Source organism: Biomphalaria glabrata, chromosome 5 (genome assembly GCF_947242115.1).
Source record: "Biomphalaria glabrata chromosome 5, xgBioGlab47.1, whole genome shotgun sequence".
NCBI lineage: Eukaryota > Metazoa > Mollusca > Gastropoda > Planorbidae > Biomphalaria > Biomphalaria glabrata.
In genome coordinates this window covers 24,654,614-24,678,424 of record NC_074715.1, presented here as the reverse complement: position 1 = coordinate 24,678,424, position 23,811 = coordinate 24,654,614, and the positions used below count along the sequence as shown (strand labels likewise).

The window sequence follows — 23,811 nt, the reverse complement described above, 5'->3', positions numbered from 1 at the left end:
AGGGGGTCTACCGAAAACTGGAAAACGAGACAGGGGGTCTACGAGACAAAAAAGTTTGGGAACCACTTATCTAGATCTATATATAGTCTATAGTGAGATATAGATCTATATAAAAATACCAACTTCTTAAAATGTTTATAACCAAAGTAGCCTAGATATAGATCTACCTCTATGCAGGAAACCAAATCATAGTATGGTGTACATAGACTTCATGGTGTAGACTAGGAATGTTTAATAATTTTAATCATTTCATTTTGTGAATAGTAGAAATGATTATCTCCTCCTTTTAGTTTTATAAATTTACTTGTACCAAATACCTGGCAGCTGTCCAGTCTGGCAACACTAAAGCCGGGCCGGACTCGGCAAGTCTTACTGGTTGATGGATAAATCTATAATATCAATTCATTTATGAAGTCTAGCTGCGAAACTAGTCTAATACTCATTGAGTCGGTTAAGACGTACTAAATAAAGTCAAACAACTTTAGTCTACACAGTTATCAAAATGGATCTTTCGTTTAATGTTGTAGTGTACTGTATTGTACCAGCTTTGCTGTCGTTATCCTGGCTAAGGTACCGAGGGCTGGAGTATATAATTATTCACTATCGATGGATTTTTGTATGCCTGTTTCTATTACCAGTTTCAGTAGTTTACGATGCTGTAATGTATTTAAGAGCCAAGATTGTATTTGCTCTTAGTTCAGCACCCCAACACCATGACAAACGTGTCAAATATGTTCAAGAGCAGGTATATGCATTTCTAGACTTTAGAATTTTTATTTTACAAATTGAACTTTTACTTACATTTTAATTTAATTTTACATAAAATTTACATTTTATTAATTTATTACTGGTGTTACTCATTTATTTTCATTCAATTTCAATGAGGTGTGGTGGTTGTGTTTATATGGCGTGAAGTGCTTAGTTACAGTTAGTTTAGATTGAATCTGAAGCCGCAGTGAAGCGTATTTAGTCAATATTTAGCGCCAAACTATTATTTGTTAATAACAGGAGAAACTAGAGATCCATTTTTTTAAAAGTTTTCAACTAAAACATATAGTTAAACCATTGATAGAAGGAAATGAAGTGTTGGCCTATAGTCTGCCATACTGAGATCTAGATTTCTTAATCTAAACTAATTGCACTTATAAGTTCTTAGCATTCGGGTAACCAACCCCAGAAAAAAATGTAACACTTTCATCCACCCCATCCCTCTCTGCCCAAAAGTAAACAAGCTTGAACTTGACTCAACTTGAGTAGAACACTAAAAGTTGGACAGCAGACTAGTGTGTATTGAATACGTCAGATAGCTCTAGGGCTAATCTAGTGTGTAGTCATATGTCGACTAGTTGCTATTAAAGATGAAAATACTGCCATGTTGTTGTTTTTTTGTGCGTAATAGGCATAAGTCGAGTTGTCTTGCGAACAAATAACACATGTATCTGATAGTTAAAGATACTTCTAGATCTACTCTTACTAGTCTTACACAGGCCAAATGTCATATGTATGTGTCTTACCCCGCCCTTTCATTGTTGGTTACTAGTAAAAATGGATCTATATCTATTTCGTCAACTTTACAGTAACACTTTATATAAAGTAACTCATTGAATTTCTTAAAAATGCAAGAACTTTAAGAAGAAATAATATATCATGTATCCAAGGCACATTTTGATAATTCTTAATGTCATCAATGGGCATTATAATGTATCCCTGGAACTACCGGTACATATGAAATACATAACTTTATAAAATAGCTAAAGTTTATGAAAATAACCGTATAACAATGTTTCAACTAATATGCATTATATATGAGTGTTTCTCCAGTACTGGTGCCAAAAAGTGTCACATTATGCTAAAAATTAAAGTTGAAGTTTTTGGTTTCATTTCAACTGTATTCACTTCTTCAACCAGTTCACTTTAAGAATTTATCAATAGAAAATGAATTGCAAGATGTAGATTTTGACAGCAGTGTCTATTCAAGGGGTACCCCCTTTTGCGTCACAGGTGCATCACCGGGACACCACTTGATAATTTAACAACGACCAATTGATAAATTCATTGTATTTTAGCATAATATAACTGTCTTTATTGATATTAGTCTTTAGATACTGAAATTTATGCTTTTGCATAGAAAAAGTGGATTTGAGCTCAATTCAAAATTTGGGACACCGTAGCACCTGTGACACTACAAGTTAAAGTTTTTTTAAAAGATATTCTGTGAGAATATAGAAATTATTTTATTTTTGCACTAAAGTGATCCATTAGACTTGTTATTAAGTTCACTATTCTAGTCATATAGTACCCATTTGTAAAAATGCTGCTTTAATTTCACAAAATGTCGCGGGTGCTTCATGGGACACCATTTTTTAAAATAATGTTTATAAGTTTATATTTTTGTCTTATCTGTGCACAAGTGAATGATCATTATTATTTTTAATTATTGACAAATATATATTTTATATCTTTTGTTAGTTTTAACACACAGAAAAAGGTTTGAAAAAAAAAAGAAAGAAAAGAAAACACATAAAACTGTACACAAATTTTATTTGACAAATTCAGAAATCAAAACATTCCACTCTCAAACTATTGCCTTGGTATCAACATCACTTCAGTAACAATCCTGTCTGCATACACTAACTGTATGTCCTATATTTCTTTAATTTCTGTGCCTTTTTAAAAAATTATTTCTGCGCTGATCATCCAGGACTTCTATCACAACTCCTGTTAGAAAAAATTACCAGCAATGTTGAAAAGTTAATACTTCAATCTAAAACATACTTTGAACTTGTTTATTGAAATTAAAAGGTACACAGTGCAAAAAATTATACCTGGATAGAATATTTCCCCATACTTGACAATCACACAGCTATTTACAATGTACTTTTGATGAGTGAAGAAAATTGTTTGGGCCTGAAAAAACAACAACATGGGGCTGAAATACTTAATTTCTAAAATGAGTCTAAAATTATTTAGCAAGGTATATTATTAAAAAACAACTTATACAATACAGGTAACATAAGATTCAATGAAAATGTTTAAAATGTTTATATGTAAAAGCTCTTTACCTTTGAATTTGAGCATATGGGACTGACATCCAAAGAGTCTTCAAGATTTGACTGAGATTGCACTACTGAAGAAAAAGAAACAATTTCATTTAGAAATCAATTACGTAATTTTAAAATGAATAATGTTTTTTTCTCAGATAATTGTAAAGTGCTATTTAAAAATAAATAAATACAAGTACTTACCATTTTGTTTCTGAAGTTTGAACACCTTCCAAGAGCCACATATTTCATCATGCAGGCACTGACTGCCATATGAATTTCTGTATGGATAGCAGAAACAGCTTCTATTTCTGTAAGCAATAGTGTTAGGTGTAATACCTCTCACTAGGTCATTAAAAGATCCTTCTTTATTTACTGGTCGCCACTTTGATACCTTTTGCAGTGTACCATCACTCTGAACATACTCATCCGTCATCTTTGACCACATACTATACTCCACTCTGCTAATTCATCTGTGCAATTTTTTAAAGGCTCAATACTTGTTAATTAAATCCACACCACAGTTGCTACATGATCTTTCAATGCACTGCAGCTTATGAAAACAATTGGCATTAGTTCTTGGGCATAGAGTTAAGTCAAGTGATGAAGCTGGATTTATTAATGTCAGCTCTCTGTGTCCTTTTTTGATCAGAAATTTATTAATGCCCTCTATATAAAGAAAAATCTTCAAACACAACTCACATAAGCAAGACTGCATCTTATGTAAAGTAGCTTTTGCATGAAACGTTTTCCTGTTTGAGCACTAACAGATGATTGAGAGGGATCAGTTCCCTCTACTGTAAAAAATGAATATTGTTTCCAAGGCATTTTGTGCAATGCAATCACGTCATTTTTTTTCTTGCAATTTGTTCTGATTTGCACTTGGACATAAAACTTCTTGACCAAATGTTAGAAATGAGTAGCACAACCTCTGAGTTTGTTGTACTTACTAAGGATACTGCAGAGTACTTGTCTATGAGCACTAGACATCTGACTTTTTTTTTTGCTGGTGGAGTGTAGTTAGGTTTTGATACTTTCTTTAATGTTGTTTAGAAGGATGAGCTTTCTTCTCTCAGGTAGGCGCAGAAAGCGTATGTCATGGACAGCTTTTACTTTTTCTTGGGGAGCATATTTGTGTGAGACCATCAAAAACTGCAGCATATTTCTTGGGTGACCTAGGCAATTTCATCAAAGCCCTTGAAACAGCCATTCTTTTTGCCACTGGAGTCTGGAATCCAGTACCTAGTGATTCACCAACCTCTGCTGAGATGACATTAAGTGGACTATTAGCTTGCTGTTTTCTTTCTTTGCGTTTTCTGTTTATCCAAGCTTTTTCATGTGGGCTTAACTAGGCCCTGTATGCAGCTTTTCTCAACCTTTCCTTTTCTCTCTGCTCTAAAACAGCAACACGTGTTAGAGACTCAGGCTTTGATGCTTGTAAATTTAGAGTCTTTCTTGGCTTGTAGACGCCTTGAAACTCTAACAGATACTCCATTACTGAAATCTGTAATTTATAAAAAATGTATAAGTATCTAAATAAATAGATCTATTATATATAATATAGGCCTACTAATAAATTTCATAAACATATAATATATTATATATTGGTGCATTATTTAAATCTAGTCTAGTAATGCCCATAATTGCTTGATAGGGATAGACTCAATCAATAGTATAGGACTAGTACTGTTAATTATATTAACTTAAGTTATAATCATTCAGTGGTAGACTGAAAGAACTGAATATAATATAATTGAATATACTGTATAAACAATACAATGGAAATTAAGTGCAGGTTAAACCAAACTTTGTTTTAGATACTATCTACATTTTAATATAGAATAGGTCTATAATATAGATCTAGTCTCTAGATATTTTTCTAGATACTGGTCAATTTAAAGAAAAATATATTATTAAATCTAAAATTAGATTCTAAATCTAGTCATAAATGATCTAGTCTAGAGTCACTAGTCTAGATTCATAAAAGATCTAATGATTTCTAATCTAATAATCTAGTTTAGATCTAAATCTAGATAGTGAATTAGATCTAGACTGACTAGACTGTCACTAGACTATTCTACTCTACTCTAGGTCTAGATCAAGACTCAAGAGTAAATCTAGCTATAATATAATGAATTACATAATTAGATCTAGATCTAGAGTAAATCTAGATAATGAATTACATAATTAGATCTAGATCTAGAGTTAATCTAGAGTAAATCTAGATTTAGGTCTAGAGGTCTAATCAGTCTAGATTTCTAGATCTAGAGTTAAGCTCTTTAAAGTTTTAAAGACAAGTGTCCGAGATGCGCCTCAAACGAAAGATCTAATAGTTCTAAATCTTATTTACAGTAATAAGTAAATTTTAATTATTTAATATTTCTTAAACAGTACCGCTTTATTTCTTTTAGATGTAGCTAATATTATCTGACACTGTAAAATCTTTAACAAACTATCACTAAAATCTATTTGGACTTAACAGACGCAAACTAGGACACCATTTGTAAACAAACGGAGTAGTGTCCACTGAAACGCCCCAAACGATGTAAAGTAAAATTACAAAAAATATAAAATAAAAGATGTCAAAAAATGTTCATTTAAAATGATTAATTATGAAAATAGTTTATTACATATATTAAAATCATTTAATCTTAATTAAAACTTCCATGAATACAGAAAACGTAACAAATCCTGAACTCGCATTAGACGCTACATGTGACGCCATAATTTATGCATGGAAAACACCAGCACGGGGTCCCAAGGAGCGCCTCAACGCCTAATCCAATTTACTTCTCAAAATAAAAACAAATTAATTATTTTAAATCGCTACACACGTCTACTATTACATCAACATAATTGTTTTAGAAATATAAACTTTTTGTTTAGTAACAGGCTTTAAAATTGATTAACTTTACGATTTAAGACTAAATTGTGTTCAAGACGCTTCACGTGACGTCATGATTGAATGGTTAAATTTAGTAACCTCGTAATAAAAAAAGCACTTCGATTTGGATATTGCAATCAAACTTATTTGTAATAAGCTTAAATTTCAGTAGAATAATGAAATATCTACGTACCTGATGGGTTGTTGATTCACAAAAGATCACAAAAAACAGATTAAATGAGGTTTTTGTGCAAGATTGCCGGCGATTGATCGTGTCGACGCTTGAGGCGCATCAATGGTTTATTGTGGGACACGCTATTGTTTACGTACTCCTGTTAATTACTACGCCAGTATTTCCAGCGGAAACGGCACTTCTTTTGTTCTACACAATACCTGTGATGCTCAAAAGAACTCTCATTCATAAAAAGTAGTGTTGTGGGAAAAATAATCCCATTCTTAACACACGCAGCACAGGCGCTTCATCTGGGACACCTCGACCTATTTTAAGCTCGTTATGCATGTTTAGAAAGCTTTTAACAAAAAAAATACTTTAAAAGAAATCTTTAATGCTTGTTGTAACAGAAATGCAATGTTGAGCATATTATTTATTTCTTGTTTACAATTCATAGAGGATTGTAATTCCGTATAAAGTGGGACACATCGCGATGCGCCTCAAACGCCTTTTTGTGGCCGTGTTTAATCAATATTTTAATAACCTTGAGAAAAACTAAATAATGACATTGAAATATGAGGATCTTGTTAACATATTCCAACAAAGATGGAAGTTTTATGCCCCTTGGTTTTAGTACGATATTAATTCAATCATACCATGGTGTTCCGTGTTACATCAAAAGCTGCCATTTTGGGTAGTAATTTCACACATTTTTTACAATTTCAATATTTCCCTAGCACCTTATGAGCTCAAAATATCAAAATTTATAGATTAACCATTTCTTAATGCAATGTAATGCAAATTGTCACATTTGAATAACAATCTTATGAAATACGGACTTTTTAGTGAACCAACACCTAGTTGTAACCAGTACTGGAGAAACACTCATATATATATATATATATATATATATATATATATATATATATATATATATTATATCCCAAATATATAATATATATATATATATATATATATATGTTTCAACTAATATGCATTATATATATATATATTATATCCCAAATATATATATATATATGTTTGGGTAGTTTACACCAAGCCTTTTTTTTTATCTTGCAAGAACATTTGTAAAAACATCTTCTGTATAATGTGAATGTATCATCAGCAATGTTTTGAAGGTTGTCATGGACCATAAAATAAATATCACAGATAAACCCATCCTCAAACATTCTTGTCCCTTTATTAAAACATTGGTATCTATAGTTATTTGAACATTCATGAACTTCATTGATGTACTCTGTATATTTTAAAATGTTTAAATGAATGTACAATATATTTTAAAAATAGAAGAGCAACAGCAATGGAAATATAGGATGACATGGCCATTGTCCTCTTTGTTGTTCAATCACCACGTGGCTTAGCTTTAAAAGTAGGTCAGAAATCTGGAACAACTTCATTGACAATAAAAAAAAAAAGAGGGTCTAGATCTGTATCTAGCAGTCTCAACATTTTATTAAAACAAGGGGGAAAAGAGTCCTGGCCTAAAACTTAATCATTCACTGATCTATGCCTATACTGATGTCATCATACTTACATCATCTTCCATTAATTTTTCTTTTTATTTACTAATTTGATAAAATTAAACATACATCTAGCTAGATAGGTTTATAAGGATGTCTGATGAAATGTCAGTAATCATGACATCCCACTGATTCTCCCCTTCAGACTTCTAATTTAATCATTTAATCTAAAATGATACTGAGAGCCCTTAGCCTTTGAATAATTTTAAAAGAAATGTTCACATTTGATGACTCACTGGAACTGCTTTCTTAGATCTATAATCTTGACAATTTTACCAGATAAGGGCAAATGAATTTGGTTGTGGTATTACGTTGATTAAAGCACATACATGTACATGATAGCTTGTGTCTGTGGCTGTGCTTGATTTTAGGTAAGGAAGAGGTACAAGTAAATGTAAATTTTCTTTTCTTATCTGATAAATTAAAAAAAAAGATGATTACTTCCTACGCTTCATGCATGTCAACCAATAAATATATATAATTCTCTTCATGGCTCAACAGTTTGGACACCATGACGTAAAGGAAAGATTACTCTTTTATTTCTAAAAGTCAGACTAGAGTTACCCCACATAACTTTAGTGGCGGAAAAAAAAAGAGGGGGGGGGGCAAGTATTATTCACTCGTCACTAAATAGCAGGGTAGACTTAACCATTGCGACCAAGAAGTCATGGAAAGATCACTCTTTTATTTCTGCAAGTTGTACTAGAGTCCCCCCCCCCCCCCCGCCCCCCTTTTAAAAAAAAAGAAGGTGGGGGGAGAAACAAGTAATCTAATATGTATTCACCCGTCACTAAATAGTAGGGTAGGACAAACCATTGTGGGGCGAAAGGATTTGGCGGGGCCAAGTTTGGGTGGGGATACGGATAATATTAATACTGATACGGATAATAAGTGAAAATTAAGAGTTTGTATTAGAAAATAAATTCATCTCTGCATTTTATTCATTCTTTACTATGTACACAATTACTTTACGAGCCTTGCATCTAGCAGAGTCATGTACAGTATATAATATATCATAAAAATTATATTTCTTACCTAGATCACGCTCAATAGAAAGAATTACCAAATGTTTCAAGCTATCTCCGAGAATTGTTGACCTCAAAGTAATTCTTCATTAGTTTGATGCGCGAGAATCTTCTTTCACCAGATTCCACAATTACGTGTATTGCATATAATGGCGTGGGATTGGCGTTTTCCATATGATATTGAATAAGACCCCAAAAGGACAATTTTTGTCTATATTTTTCGGGAAATATTTATGAGTATTCAAAATATTTTAATAATTTACAGAGATTTCCAGGACTTTTTCTTATATTTTGCAATTTCAGGAGATTTCCAGGAGCTCCTGATAAATCAGGAGGCCGCGGAAAATCTGTTATAAGTTTCAAAATGGTTTAATTTAATAATTTACACTTAGGATTAGTGTTGGGCCGATGTAAGTGCGGGGCCCACTGCCGTTGCATAGGTTGCAATGGCCTAACTAAGGCTGGTCCTGCTAAATAGCAGCGTATGTTACGCTGCCGGTCAACTAGTGACATAAATTCTGCTAAGTCATCAATGGTTTTCCTGGCTGTCTCAGACGACCTATTCCATGCTCTAATAGCACTAGCGGAAATGAAGTGCTAGATGCGTGCCCTGAGAAAAGTAAAAGATCACTGTGTACACATTTATTTGCTTTGTTTCGTCCAATGGGTTTCTCCTGTTAAACAGTCCAATGGGACTGGGAAAAAGCTAACATCACTCCCCTATTTCAAGAAGGAGAAAAATCTGACCCAGGACATTACAGACCAGTATCACTAATGAGCATCACATGTAAAATCCTAGAACATCCTAAACCTCTTAGACAAACAGTCCAGACTGTTCCTAGGTAAGAAACAAAACTTATAAATAAAGAGATTTCAAATATTGTTGACTTGAGATAGATAAAAAGTGTGTTCAAAGGGTATCCTCATTGGACTGTTTTATAGGAGAAACAAAGCAAATGTGTGTACACAGTGATCTCTCATTTTTCTCAGGGAACGCATTCCAAGACCACCCACTTCATTTCCGCAAAGTACACCAAAATTGAATTTAGGCTACTCATGAAACAATACCAATGGAACAACAAATTTGAAGCATAGAAATTAAAATTGTATATCTGGTATTGAAAACTTGAGTTATTACATTGGGAATGAAATTTCTACTTTTAATTATTATTTCAAAACATATGACAGGCCAGACTTGACCCACGGACCGTAGTTTGGCATCACTGGTCTAGTCTGATGATATGATTTAGATGTCTGATTTATAACCTAAATAGCATTCTGTTTAAACATTTTTTTTAAATTTTTTTTTGTTATGGTTTTAAAGAAGTATTTCTTTCTGCAATGCTTTTAAGATAAAATCACTTAAACCTAGACTTATTAAAGGAAAAAATATTGAAAACACTGGCCATTGGATTAAATAGTGTCGTTTTTTTTAAACTTTAATTCACTAGTGATATTTTCAATGCGGTTGCCTAGTTGTTTAAAGAAGATAAGATTTAGAATTGCCCTCCACTCAATATTCTAGTCAACTTTTGTGGGTAGGCAGCATTTTTTCTGCTTGTATACAATGTCATTTTTACTAATTGAACTGTTTTCATTTTAGATCAGAAACTGGAATCAAAGTGGTAGAAAATCTCGTATGTGTACAGCTAGACCTGGATGGGCCAATATAAGCTTTAGACGAGGACTTTATAAAAATAGCTTGCAAAACATTGAGGTCAACTTAATGGATATTTTGCAAGTCGATACAGACAGAAAGGTGAGGCTAGGGTATTTGTTTATGATTTTAGAACATTCATAAAATACTCAGTCTTTTTGTTTACGCAACATTCCTCCCCCTTTAATGAATAGGTTTTTAACTGTGCCAAGGCACCCCATTGTTCCTCAAGTAGCAAAATATATTGTACATAAACATTTGATGTTTGGTAATCATGCTGAAGAAATGCGATCTATAGGGATAGAACAAGCTTCAAGATAATTCATGTATATGTACAATAATATTTAAGTTAGTTAACTCATTTCTATTAGTATGGATTATACACCACCATTTGTAGTTATGATAGAACTGTTGAATTCAAAAAGAAATGTGTCTTGTTTTTCAAAAACATCCTGTTTTCTGCTTGAATGATTCTCTTCTATATATCAAACATTAGACAGCTTGTAAGTAACATTTTGAGAATTGTTTTCATTCTTGAATTGTATCAGTAGACACTAGCTATATTTACTATCTCTTTCAAACTCTGGATTCTCAGTCAGAAAATCTGAATACATCCTGCATATTTTCTGATGTGGTAGTTAGACTAAAATGACAATAAATAACTAGAATGACATCATTTATGTTTGATTTTGTTTGCTCATGTATGTCATTCTAGAAATCAAGTTGTCAGCAAGTTTTATGTTGAAGACTATACTATACATATACAGTACAATTTACTTTTCAACTGCATATTTTTGTTATGTGTTGCAAGTGCTGCATGTTGTTTTATCCTTCTGATTTGATATATATAATCTCTATTATACATAAAGAAATTTGTCTTACAATACGGGCATTACACCAAACAAAACATTTTAAATTAAATAGGGGGAAAAAAGTTTACACAAGTTTCACTCAAAATGTACATGTAGAATGTTTCTATCAGTAATTTGTTCCTGCTTTTATTGTCTTATATTAGTGTGATCAAAGGAATTCAATAAAAAAATATATATATTTCTATATAAAGCTGGTATTTACCAAATGAATTCATTCATTTCAAAAACTTGTTTGCTTTTCTCTTAATAAATTTTGCTTAGTTTGTCACGATTTTAGTTTTGGGTGGAGGATAATTAGATTATTTTGAATTTAGACAGTTCATTGGAGTTCTTTTATGATAACTGACTTTTTGTCTACATCAAAATTAGCATTCAGTGTTTTTGAAGTGTCTGGTTCTTTTGATTTTCAGATAGTCCGAGTGGAACCATTGGCAACCATGGGTCAGGTGACTGCTTGTTTAAATCCTTTAGGGTGGACACTTCCTGTTTTACCAGAACTAGATGACCTCACTGTTGGTTTGTACAGAACTTTTTTTTTTAAGGTTTAATGCTTATAAACACATTTTATTTGAGTTGTAATACATGAGAACATCTAGAAATAATACTAGAACCACCTCTTTCTTTTTTTTTTTTTTTTTGGTTTTACATTTTTTATTTTGCTAATACTTTTCTATCATGTTTCTTTTGATATAAAGTATAGCAGTCATTCCTGTAGAGGTAAACATCAGTATGGAAATTATCTTCATTTGTCTTTTATTTACTTGTATTTATTATTATTTTTATGTAGCATGTCCAAAGGAGAGAAAAAAAAGTATTTTAGAATCAATTTTGCATTCTTTTTTTTTTTTAAATAATTGTAACAGACTAAGACACCCCCCCCCCCTTTTTTTTTTCTTTTTAAGCCTGTAAATCCCCTTAACCAAATGAAACTTGTGTTATTGCTATTTTTCACTCTCTTAAATATCCCTTAATTCCTTGCTAAACATCTATCCAACTGTGATGTACAGTCAAGTACCTGCTAGTTAAACCTCCAAAGTCTGCTAAATCTTCTTCTTTGGCCACCTGCCCATTAATTCTCCTTATCTTAAACTGAAGTGGGTGTTGTGTACAAAGTTAATGTTTTATAACACTTTATCATTTTATGCTGGGTATTTATTTTCTATTTGGTTTGTGTCTTTTCTTGTCATTATAAAGTAAATTAAAATACTAACTATTGCACAAGGAATTCTTATAAATCAATTCCTTTTATGCACATTTTTTATTTTAGGCTGTTTGGCAGTTTTTATATATAATTCTTGAAAACAATGAAATGCTCTCTTGAATTCAATTTCTAAAATCATAAAGTATCTTTTTTGTAGAGCACATTAGCAAAGTATCTAACCAACATAGTTTCTCAGTATATAAACTCTATTAATACTCCTGTTGTTTTTCTTCTGGGGTCTTTATGGGTTTATTAATGTCTATTACAAAAATAAATAATGGACAACCTTGTATTTTGTTTCTAATTTAACAAAGGTTATGCAAATCTGATTTTTTTAAAAATTGATTCAAATGAATAAAGTCATATTAAATACTATGCACCGGATAGTACCTCCGGCTCTGGCCATTTTTCTCTATCCTGCCATAATTGGCCGAATATTGCTACAGGATAGTTGGTCGTGTAGTAAAAAGTACACATTAGTACTACATTTCTATTAATATATGTATAAAGTAGACATGGTTTTAATTAATGTGGTTTTGATTAATGTTTGTTATGGAATATATTAACCTTTTTATTTAAAATAAAATAATATGCTTAAAACTGTATGAATATGCAACAAACAACTTTTATTCAATGACAAGGTATGTTAATATAAATAAAAAAGAAACTTAACATTATAAATAGCAGGCACATTTTTTTTTTACTTAGTTTGTCTTGACCTTTAAAAGGGTTAGTTAACATGTTCTATTCCTCAACTACGTCATGTTGACCAGGCAGCTGTCTAGCTGTGGGGGTATATCTCCAGAGGTAGAGACAAACAACTCCCATCACATTAAGTTCATAGAAAGACAGGTGACCTGTCAGGATGAACATAGTGTCAGCATGTTGACACAAAGAGATCACACGTTAAGAGGCAACTGAGTTTGTTTACATGGTATTACATCTTAATTAGGAGACTGGAATTCAAGCCACACCACTATATGGGTAACCGGGTAATGAGTTTGCTCATATGGTTATGTGGAGAAAAACCTCAATTACAGGGCTGGACTACTAGAAACATTTAAACCCTGCAGCAGAGTTTAAGTTAATCTACGCCACTAAATATTAACCTTTAACACTTCAGCTTCCAGCTATAAACTGCCACTATCAGTATCAACCCCTAGATGCCAGGAGCAGAAGCCGTCCATGGCCTATTAAATAAAAGGAAGATGATCATTTAATGGTCTGAAATACATACATCTACCAACTATACCACCCAGATTGCACTTTACCTTTGAGAGATTTACATTAGTTAAATATTCATTTACATATTCTACATCACCCATCCCACACACACCCTTTATAGTTGGTGGTGTCTTACTTACATACATACATACCCTTATGTCTTACACAGATTAGTTTGTGATAGGCCTGTTTGTTAATAAATACTGTTAAATTTTAATTCATCAATCAGTATTAGAGTTTAAAACAATCAATGCATCTTGCATATTTGTACAAGTATGGTTTTACATCTAAAAATATGCATTTCCCCTGCCAAAAAAAGGTGTTGCTAATCAGTGCGTCAATGCCTGGGACTGGACTTTTCTTATTAGATCTACCACAAGATAGTATCATCTTTTGTTTGTTTGTTTTTTTTACTCATTGCTGTCGCACAAATATTTAAAATATTTACTAGATCTTGCTGGTCTAAATAAAGCGTAGCTCCTTCCAATGTGTCAGTTTATTTCTACTCTTCAAACTGATCAGGAATCGATTGATTGTTTATTTCTAGTTCATATGACTTTTATAAAATTTAGATCTCATACTGGTTAGGCATTTTATGATGTCAAGCACCACAAATTTATGTGCATTTTATGCAGAAAAAAAAGAGCATAAAATTTGTTATTCCTTATGCTCTCTTTCAACACATCTGTTTGTTTTCTTAAACAACTTCAAGCGTCAGAGCCCAGAATAAATAACTTTATCTTATAACAGAGTTTATCTATTCAGCAGTCTCAATAGCCCAGCTTCTATATTAGAAACAAGGTCAATGACTTGTTAGTATTATCTCTGAAACAAAATCTTACAAATTTTTGTGAATAGTGATTGTAGAGGATGCCAAAGCTTTCATTGCTGACTCTGCAAAGAATGGTCTGATAGAAGAAAATCTGAATTCTTTCAAAATGTGATAATATATTTCCAATGTCTGCATACCTTGTAAAAAAACTACTTTTATAAAACTAGATGTCACTAGATCTAGCCAAGCTAACCACTGCATCTGGTTTAAGTCTAAATTCCCTTCTAACAAAAATTCAAATTTTTTGCTTTTCTGCATGGGTTGTAACATTTTGAGCAGTTGTGTAACTTATTGAATGTTTTCTTCTAGGGGGACTGATCATGGGTGTGGGCATTGAGACATCCTCTCACAATTATGGATTATTTCACCAGTGCTGCATTAGCTATGAGCTGGTTGTTGCTGACGGCAGTCTGGTCAAATGTTCGAAGGTAATTATTCAAAGCACTAGTAAATCACTTCACAGAATTCAATCATGAACTAAGTGACAGCAATTTGATAATAGTTTTAAGTTCATAAGTGCAGAATCTTGAACTCTAAATTTTTACTTGGTGACTTATTTCAAATCAATATTGTATTTACTTGTTAAATTTGAAAGTTTTGTTCAGATAGTAAAATAAAAAAAAAATATGGTATATGTATAGTATCATTTCAGTACTCTGTTAAATCATGTTTAATCCTTTGTATGTCGTGTCTTTGTGTATTGCTTTACCCATTTTAAAAAAATCAATAAATGTAAAGCATATCAGGACAAAACACAATGTCATTAACTTTTTTTCTCCCCCTGTAGATAGCACAAGGAAGCTATTCTTGATGTTTGAGAAGTAATATGGCCTAGTTTTAACAATAAGGGCTATTCTCTCACTAAACCCTGCAATATTTGTGACAAGTAAATCGGTCTCATTGCCTTGTTTTATGATATAATTCTTATTAATACTTGCAAAGCATGATATTTAGGCAATTTAAATGCTGTCAGATTTTTCTATGTCCAACCATCCTTAAATTTGAACTGAATATGCTTTAGGTGTATTTATTGTAATAAAAAGTAATTATTAAATGAGATATTTTAGTCTTCTAGTTTATTATTGTCTTAAACTGGTCATGAAATGTGTCAGCTAGAATCATAACCAGTTAAACCAGAGAATAAGGCTAACAGCTATGTAAGAATAAAAGTTTTCTACCATAATAGGTTTTACTTAAATTTTTATTAAAATTATTTCAGTCATTGATTATTCTATTAATCCAAAATAAAGGTGTTTTTTTTGTTGTTGTTTTTTTTTACAATAATACACATTTTATTTAGAACTATTGAAAAAAAGGTCCCCGGTCATTTTATCCCCTGATATTTTCATCATCTTATCATCATTTTATCTAACAAATAGTAATTGTAAAAATCATGAAATGAACAATATTTAATATATTCATTTTTTTTATTCAAATAACAAAAAGTGTAACACGTTAGATTAGATAAAAAATTAAATGCCATTAAAAACTATAAAAATTATACATGTATAGAGGTAATGTAAAAATGTGTTTTTGTGTTCATCTACCTCAATAAGATAAATAGGCTATCGATGTAAGTACAGAAGACGATCCATCGATTCATATTGCTGAACAATGTTTGTTATTCTCTTTGCCTGTGTTGCTTATTTCTTCCTTGGAGGTTCTTCAGTGTGGCGCTAGCCTGTATGAAGCCTTAACAACACAATTAAACAATGAAAAAGAAAAATATTTAATTGGGGAATGAAATGACCGGTCACCGAAAAAAAAAAAGTGTATTTCTTTTAGCTTCTAACCTTTCTCTTGGAATTTCAATGAAGTTATCTTGAACAGATGAGCAGAAGTATATTAACTAGATGTTGCTGTAATGATTCTTGTGAGGTTGAACTTGTTTATGGAGGAAATCACATATTAGATAATAAGAACATATTTTTTTTTATTTTTTTTTGGCAAATTTAAAAGCTGTGATTTTAATCTTAAAATGGCTTCTAAAGTTCTCCTAGGCTTTAGTTCCATAAGAATAGGTTAAATTTTTGCAATTTATCATCCACCACAAGTGGGAGAATTTATGATCATTATTATTAGTGGTCATTATCAAGATTACCATATTGTAGATTATGCAGGATTTTCGTTTGAAGTGTCTAAAGCAATGAAACATTATAAGCTCTCACAATTGATAAAATCTATAATAAAGGAGGACTTTGTTTTTCTCTCATTTTGGGTTATGATTGCTCACATTGGTGGAGACATGTCACTTTGCTGCCTGCACCAAATTATAAAGCATTTAGTAATAAACTAAAAGACCTATTTACTATCTCAAATGTGACAATGTTGATGCTATTTATTACCTAAATAAGAAAGTATAAGAATGATGAAGTTTACTGTCACGTAGCCGCTTCTACCAATTTAAAAAATTTCATTTTTTAGATTTATTTATATTAGGACATTACTGATCCTTACGTTATTTTCTATCTTTTCTTAGGATGAGAATCCAGATTTATTTTATGCTGTCCCCTGGTCGCATGGAACTCTTGGCTTTCTTGTCAGTGCAGAGCTTCAAATTATTCCATGCAAGAAATTTGTGAAAATGGATTACATTCCTGTGCGTAGCCAGCAGGAATTGGTCAACTTGTTTCAGCGAGAGGACATCTATTCCAAAAATGATTTTATTGAGGCTCTAGTGTATTCTCATACAGAATCTGTCTTTATGACTGCCAACATGACAGATGAAGCTGAGCCGGATAAGGTAGAACTAGCTGCTTAAATTAAGTCTAATTGGAGTGAAACTCCCCAACATATATATTTACTGTTTTCTTCTTTCTGCAGTTGTTGTATTCCCTGTTTCACACATACTTTAAATCAAATCATAAAACCACAATTTAAAAACAAGCAAAATATTTTAAAAAAAAACTTATCTGAGGGAAATAACTCTGCACTTAATATATCACTCAGTAATGAAGTTATTTCCCTTATACAATATCAAAGAAAATTATCAATAAATAATTGACTTATTCATCTTTTTATTTATTCGTGTTTTGTTAGGTACAATATAAATAATTGTTTAAAGTTTCAACTTGATCCGAGAATGAGTGTGGGAGAAATAAGGTGTGCATCTAGGGGTATGAAACCTTAACATATTTTGCCATATCTGTTAATACTGATTGATCAATTTCCTTTTTTAGTATCAAAAAAATAACTAATTACCAGTTATTAATTAATTTATTGGTTAATTATTTCTTATTGATTCATGTCTTGTCTATGCCTATGAATAATTGTGCAAAGTTTCAACTTGATATGAGAATGGGCTTGGGAGAAATAATGTGTATAAACTTTTTAACTTTACAAGCTGGCAAAGTAAGTTGATATAAGCTTTGTAGTAAAAATAAATGTATTTCCAGAATAATCAACAATGAAAAGAAATATAGTTAATCATTTTATGAGTGAACCATTAAATATTAAAGCTTTTCAATAATATTTCTGAATAAACCTCAACTTATTATGTTCTCGGACAGATCAATGCTATTGGCAACTACTGGAAACCTTGGTTCTACAAACATGTCCAAGGTGCATTAAGTAACGGAAAGTTTACAGAGTACATCCCTTTGAGACACTACTATCACAGACACACTAGAAGTATCTTTTGGACATTAGAGGTAATGTTAATTTTTATAAAAATCAGATGTTCAAATATGTTAGTACCAGCAATTTGAAAAGTTGCAAAATCTGACCTTGTTGCATGTAAACTAGCATGTGATAGTCCAGTCACTATGATTAAAAAAAAAAAATTGTCTTTGCCATTACACAGGTCTACAATCTATATCTATCATTCATCATAATTTTATGTCATTATGTTATGTTATGTCATTGGATCCACAGGACATTATTCCCTTTGGTAACAATGTTGTGTTCAGATACCTTTTTGGCTGGATGGTGCCCCCCAAGATCTCACTATTGAAGCTTACTCAGGGAGAGACTGTGAAAGAGATGTATGAGAAGTACCAGGTATTCCAGGACATGTTGGTGCCTGTTAGCACCCTAGCTGACTCGTTGGACTTTTTTCATCAAGAACTCAATGTAAGTTGGACATACAAATAGGCACAACTGGTGGGTTATTATCCAGAGACCCTAACGCAAAGAAAAGAAGTGTCCATTAGAATTAAAAAGGTTATTGTGTCACATGTGAACTGATATTTATCTAATAGGCTGTACAGCAGTTTTAAAAAAATCCTTTAAAAATAGTTGCTTGATAAGATTCTATCATAAAAAGCATTGGAAAGAAATCAAGTAATATGTCTGTCAATTCTATTACCATTGTTTCCTTTCTGGCTGTGTGTTCAGTCAGCTTTGACTGCACCATATGTTATCAGGCTGTTCATTGCAACTTGTTTTTGTTTTCAGCTTTATCCTTTGTGGCTATGTCCATTCAAACTTTTCCACCAGCCTGGACTGGTCCACCCAAAGCACAATGCTAATGAAATGTATATGGACATAGGTGCCTATGGCACCCCCAAGGCTCCAGGTTTCTCTACTATTCCATCTACAAAGCGACTGGAAGATTTTGTAGCTAAACATGATGGGTAACTAACTTGTATTGTTTTTTGTTTTTATAATGCAGAAGAAAGTATTTATCATTAATTAATACTGTGTATAATGCTACAATGTATTGTATTTGTATAGAGATACTTGTGCTTCAAATCCTTGAATTTTACATTAAAATGTCCCTCGTACCAATGAATAGATGATGTAGTAATGGTTTTGATTCTACTTCAAAGGCCCAGCTATGCCTTCTTATAAAAGTGTATGGTTTAAACATTTTCACCAAGGGTAATTTTATCATGACATACACTTGAAACAATTTGTATTCTGGAACATGTTTAAATTTGAGTCTGGAGACTTATTAAAAAGTGAAGATAACTTTAACTCTTAAAAATAATAAGATTGTTTTCAGTCTTGTGATTTTTCTCTCCGTAATTATTTTCCACGTTCTGATGGAATTATTAATTTAATCCGATTGTAGTGCACTAACATGTTTTAATTTAAATGGTATAACTTTTTTTATTTACAGTCATAGAGTAATGTTTTTGATATTGAATTAAAGGAAAATGAATGTTCTTTTTAGATATTACAAAATCAAGTGTATAAATTGAAGTTTTTTTTTTTTTGTTTTTTTTTTTTTTATGAAAAGTAAAAATGAAAATCTGAAAACTCACCGAATGATGACAAACATTTAATCCAAGTCACATATGAAGATATTTTCTATTCCAAACTTAATAAAAATGTTATTGCTTTATAATCCTTATTCATATTTTCATGAAATAAAACCATAAACAATAAAAAACTCATAAAGTACTAAACTAAAGCACATTATTCAAGGTCACCACCATAGATAATTTATGAGAAAACTTTCAACATTAAGTTCCAGTAAGAAAATAATAACACTGCACATGATATATTTCAAATAAAAGTGATTCATTGCCACTTACATAATGTTTGCCTGAACAAAAAACAACTTCCATGTTTTAACTGTGGTATTTAAAACAATCCAAATGGATGTGTGACACGTAACAACAAGTCTAATCCCATCATTGCAGTCATGGCCAGAAATGTATACATTTCATAGTTAGAAACTGGTTTCCATTATGTAAAAATGGATGTCATGTGTGCTGGAGTGTTTATTTTTATTATGTAGACTGCATAACTCTTTGTTGTATCAACAAGATTATCAACAATTGCGGAATCTTGTAGAGTAAAAAAAACAGTCAAGCTCAGTTGACTCAGAATTATTTTCATGTTGACACCTGTATATGCTACATTGGCTGAAGTAGATCTAGATGAAAGGAATAAATCTAAAATTGCTTTCTGTTTTAGTACCCATCTCTGCATTTTTCATCTTGTTGAAACAGGCCTAGATCTAGATGTATTCTTTGTGCTAATGCATCTAGTTTTAGGAGGGGGTGTGGCAGGTTCATCAGCTGATGAACTATCAGATTCAGATCTAGAATTAACACTGACACTAGAACTATCACTATCACTGAAAAGATAAAACAAAATCACTGTCATCTGAATCAATAAGGTCTCTTACGTGTTGATCAGATTATAATTTAGATCTACAAGTTTTAGTAGATCGACCTCCAGATGGGCCAGGCTCCATTTCCATTTTAACACACACACAAAAAGACGACTTTCAAAACACTCTGTAATATTAAAACCATTTTGAAGGAAGTAAACAATGAACTCTTCTGCAAGCGGAAATCACGAAGATTTAGAATATAAGCATTTAAAATTATTAACCAAGAATAGGAACGAAACAAAGATGTTTAACTGCACTGATGGCAATTGTCACTTAATCGATTTTTACTGAAAAAATTGCCGCTACTATTGTCGCTTGGGAGAGAAAGAGTTAATACAGGCCCATTTGAACTTAAGGATAAAGATGAACAAAATGTGTACATTACTTTTGTCACATCCCCCCCCCCTCCCCTATTTACTGCAGTAGATGCTAAACCTAATGACTCTTATTGTTCCAGTTTTCAGATGCTCTATGCTGATTCCTACCTAACCCATGAACAGTTTCGTAGCATGTTTGACCACTCACTCTATGACAAAATGAGAAAACAACTGGACTGTGAAAAGGCATTCCCTGAGATTTATGAGAAAGTCAACCGCAAAGCTAGAACTTAATGAGTCACTTTTAATGCTTGTTACACAGTTGTGCTAAACGTCGTGACATTTTTTTTTCTCTCTTTATTACTTTGGCTGAATTTTTTATTTCAAATATGAACAATTCATAGCCTTCATCTGAGCTTAACCATAATGATATTTCAGATGTAATTGTCTTAGGTTGCTTGCTAATATGTGTGTGTTTTCTAACAAAACTTTTGATTTTATTGTATGCCAGGAATGATCAAAGATTTATTTATTTCATATGTTTGAATATTTTTGTACATTTAGGTTACACAGATTCCATATTTATCTATTAGATGTGAAAGATATATCAATTGTTTAATTGCTATATTGTTTAAAGTGCTGCCACATTTTCATGGCCACCCTAGACTTTTCAATAAATATTTCGAGCATATATAAGGATTACTTTCTACTTTACTTATCAATAAATACAACCTCAGGACTATTTACGGGAAATATAGATATTTTATAGCAACCAAAATAAAATGAAAAAAAAAAACAATTTCAATTGGCAGAATATCATATAGGACTTGTATTGAGTTAATATAAAAGTATATCAAATATTCCTGAAGTTGGATTGTCCAATTTCATTCCGTCTCCATTTTACTATTCAACTTCTTAGCATTCTAAGATTTCAATGTAAAACAAGTATTTCCTAATGTCTGCAGTGTCACCATGTAGTACAATATCATCAAACATGATCTTCTTTCAAGCCAAAATATTTTCCTGCAGTCAAAGTCTCTGCTTTGTTTAGATGTTTCCAATGTTATTATTTCACAGTTATGTTTGTTGAATGTTTAAAACAAAATGTTGATGTACAAATGTATGAAAATATAACTGTGCATAATGTATTGGTATTTACTTTGGATAGAATTATTTCCCTTACCACCACAATTGCTCTATGTTGCCTAAATTATTGTATTTTTATTTTATACTGGCTGGTGGTTAGTCAAGTTGGGCCAATGGGTCAAATTATTTAGTCCTTTTTTTACTACACTAGTTCTGTAATACAAACTCAAATATCAACAGTTACATCTAAAACGTATAATTGTTTTTTTTAACATGCTTTATGCTTACATAATTGTAAACTTTTGATCTTAGGGGCCCTACATGAAAAATGTAATAGTAATACACTGTAACACTAAATCTAGATGTGACTGTTTCTAAATATGCTGGGCCCTACATGAAGAATGTACTAGTACTACACAGTAACACTAGATCTAGATGTGACTGTTTCTAAATATGCTGGGCCCTACATGAAGAATGTACTAGTACTACACAGTAACACTAGATCTAGATGTGACTGTTTCTAAATAGGCTAAGTGTATTAAAAACCTTATCTGAAAATAGTCACACAATAAAGTGATGGACATTTTGCAACTTTTGGTTCTATTCAGACAATCACTTGTGGAACTTGCCCCCTAAGGCCCTATAGATAGCTACCAAGTCTTATATGTTGTTTTCTATCATTATTTTATACAGAAAAATGTGTATATGTATGTAGTCCTAAGTTTTTATATGAACCCAAACTACTTCACTCTTAACAAGTTTTATTCTGAGTTATTTAATTTTTGGAGTCTTTATACATTTTGAGAAATTTTTTTTTATTCAACTTGTTTTTTTGCTTGTATAGGAAGAAAATTAAATGGTTTACACTTAGAGATGGTGTTGTGTTATTGTTGTAAAGTATGTCATCAGTACCCTATTGACTCAGAATTTGGCATACCTTTAGAATTTATCTAAATTTTAGTATGTTATACTAAATTATGCATATATATTTTTTTTAAAGTATTAGTATATCATAGCCATATTGATTAAATTCTCTGGTAAGAATACAAATAGTCACCCATGAGTATCAAAATTGAGAGGAACTAAAAGCTTGAAATCTGCCTTGCATGAGTCCTCTTTGTCCTTATCCGTGGAAGATTTGGCATAAACAGCACTTGTATGTTGAGCAAGAACTTTTGTTTCTAGCCTGTAATTCTAAAAGATAGCCCGAATCTCTTATCATGTGCTCCTTGAGCTGTGAGTGATGTTAGGGAGACTGGTAATTGTTTAAATTTAATTAATCATGCCATCATAGTGTAAAATACACATCCACCTCTCCTAGTGGATACAAGGTTCTTTGTTTTTTATCTTAGTCTAGAAAATACTGAAAATGTTCCTGCAGAAAAACGTCTAAAGTTCTGTGCTAGTTGACCCTCTAAGTCAGGGGTGGGCAACATTTTTGTATCGAGGGCCGCATTAAAAAAAGTTTGGGAATGGCGGGCCGCATGTATATATATATATATATAAGCTTGCGGTGTAGAATGTCTTTTAATTCATATATACACTGTATTATATTCACGTTTCTTTCTTTATTTTCACACTCCACGTTGAATTACAACAAGAGTTAGCAATTTTTGAAACCAATTTTACATTTTTTTTTAAATTGCTGTTGTCTTTTTATATCACAGTATCCACACAAATATACAGTTGTACTTAATGTGCAGTATTTTTACTTCTTACACTCGTACATAAAGTTTCTTAACTGTGAAACTATCTTACTAGTTGTTACCCCCGTGTGTGACTGCTGTCAAATTAGTCAGTCAACATTGACCAGTGATTATACTATTTTAGTTTCCACAAAAAAGATGCTTGCTCACTGAACGAGACAATAAATGTTCCGTAAGTTAAATGTC

The 23,811-nt window shown here is 31.8% G+C and overlaps 2 protein-coding genes across 5 annotated transcripts; one reads left to right on the top strand and one right to left on the bottom strand.

The window, feature by feature from the left end:
* Positions 1–141: 141 nt before the first annotated feature.
* Positions 142–22,789, top strand: LOC106072886 (delta(24)-sterol reductase-like). The gene is made up of 9 exons (XM_013233334.2): positions 142–745; positions 10,267–10,422; positions 11,603–11,708; positions 14,759–14,877; positions 16,929–17,192; positions 17,959–18,099; positions 18,323–18,520; positions 18,845–19,023; positions 20,974–22,789. The coding sequence occupies exons 1-9, from the start codon at positions 503–505 to the stop codon at positions 21,125–21,127; spliced, it is 1,560 nt and encodes a 519-aa protein (XP_013088788.2). The 5' UTR covers positions 142–502; the 3' UTR covers positions 21,128–22,789.
* On the bottom strand, positions 2,525–6,980 carry LOC129926246 (uncharacterized). 4 transcript variants are annotated; one of them, XR_008777873.1, is made up of 5 exons: positions 5,672–6,980; positions 3,246–4,545; positions 3,063–3,127; positions 2,826–2,907; positions 2,525–2,718 (listed from the first exon to the last, which is right to left on the bottom strand). XR_008777873.1 is itself a non-coding variant. In XM_056028888.1 (4 exons), exons 1-4 carry the CDS (start codon positions 3,487–3,489, stop codon positions 2,654–2,656), a joined length of 456 nt encoding a protein of 151 aa, XP_055884863.1. In that variant the 5' UTR covers positions 3,490–5,223; the 3' UTR covers positions 2,525–2,653. The 4 variants fall into 4 exon arrangements, 2 of the variants coding, with proteins under 2 accessions (XP_055884863.1, XP_055884862.1); XR_008777872.1 differs by having other exon boundaries at positions 6,119–6,980; XM_056028888.1 differs by lacking the exon at positions 5,672–6,980 and having other exon boundaries at positions 3,246–5,223.
* Positions 22,790–23,811: the final 1,022 nt, after the last annotated feature.

Bases quoted from the DNA above. Each gene is read 5' to 3' on its own strand.
- LOC106072886 (XM_013233334.2), top strand. From the start codon at position 503: ATGGATCTTTCGTTTAATGTTGTAGTGTACTGTATTGTACCAGCTTTG. The intron at 11,709-14,758 runs GTTTGTACAGAA...GTTTTCTTCTAG, and splicing joins ACTAGATGACCTCACTGTTG to GGGGACTGATCATGGGTGTG. The intron at 19,024-20,973 runs GTAACTAACTTG...TTATTGTTCCAG, and splicing joins TTTGTAGCTAAACATGATGG to TTTTCAGATGCTCTATGCTG.
- LOC129926246 (XM_056028887.1), bottom strand. From the start codon at position 3,489: ATGTGGTCAAAGATGACGGATGAGTATGTTCAGAGTGATGGTACACTG. The intron at 3,128-3,245 runs GTAAGTACTTGT...CTTTTTCTTCAG, and splicing joins CAAACTTCAGAAACAAAATG to TAGTGCAATCTCAGTCAAAT. The intron at 2,908-3,062 runs GTAAAGAGCTTT...TTGTTTTTTCAG, and splicing joins CCATATGCTCAAATTCAAAG to GCCCAAACAATTTTCTTCAC.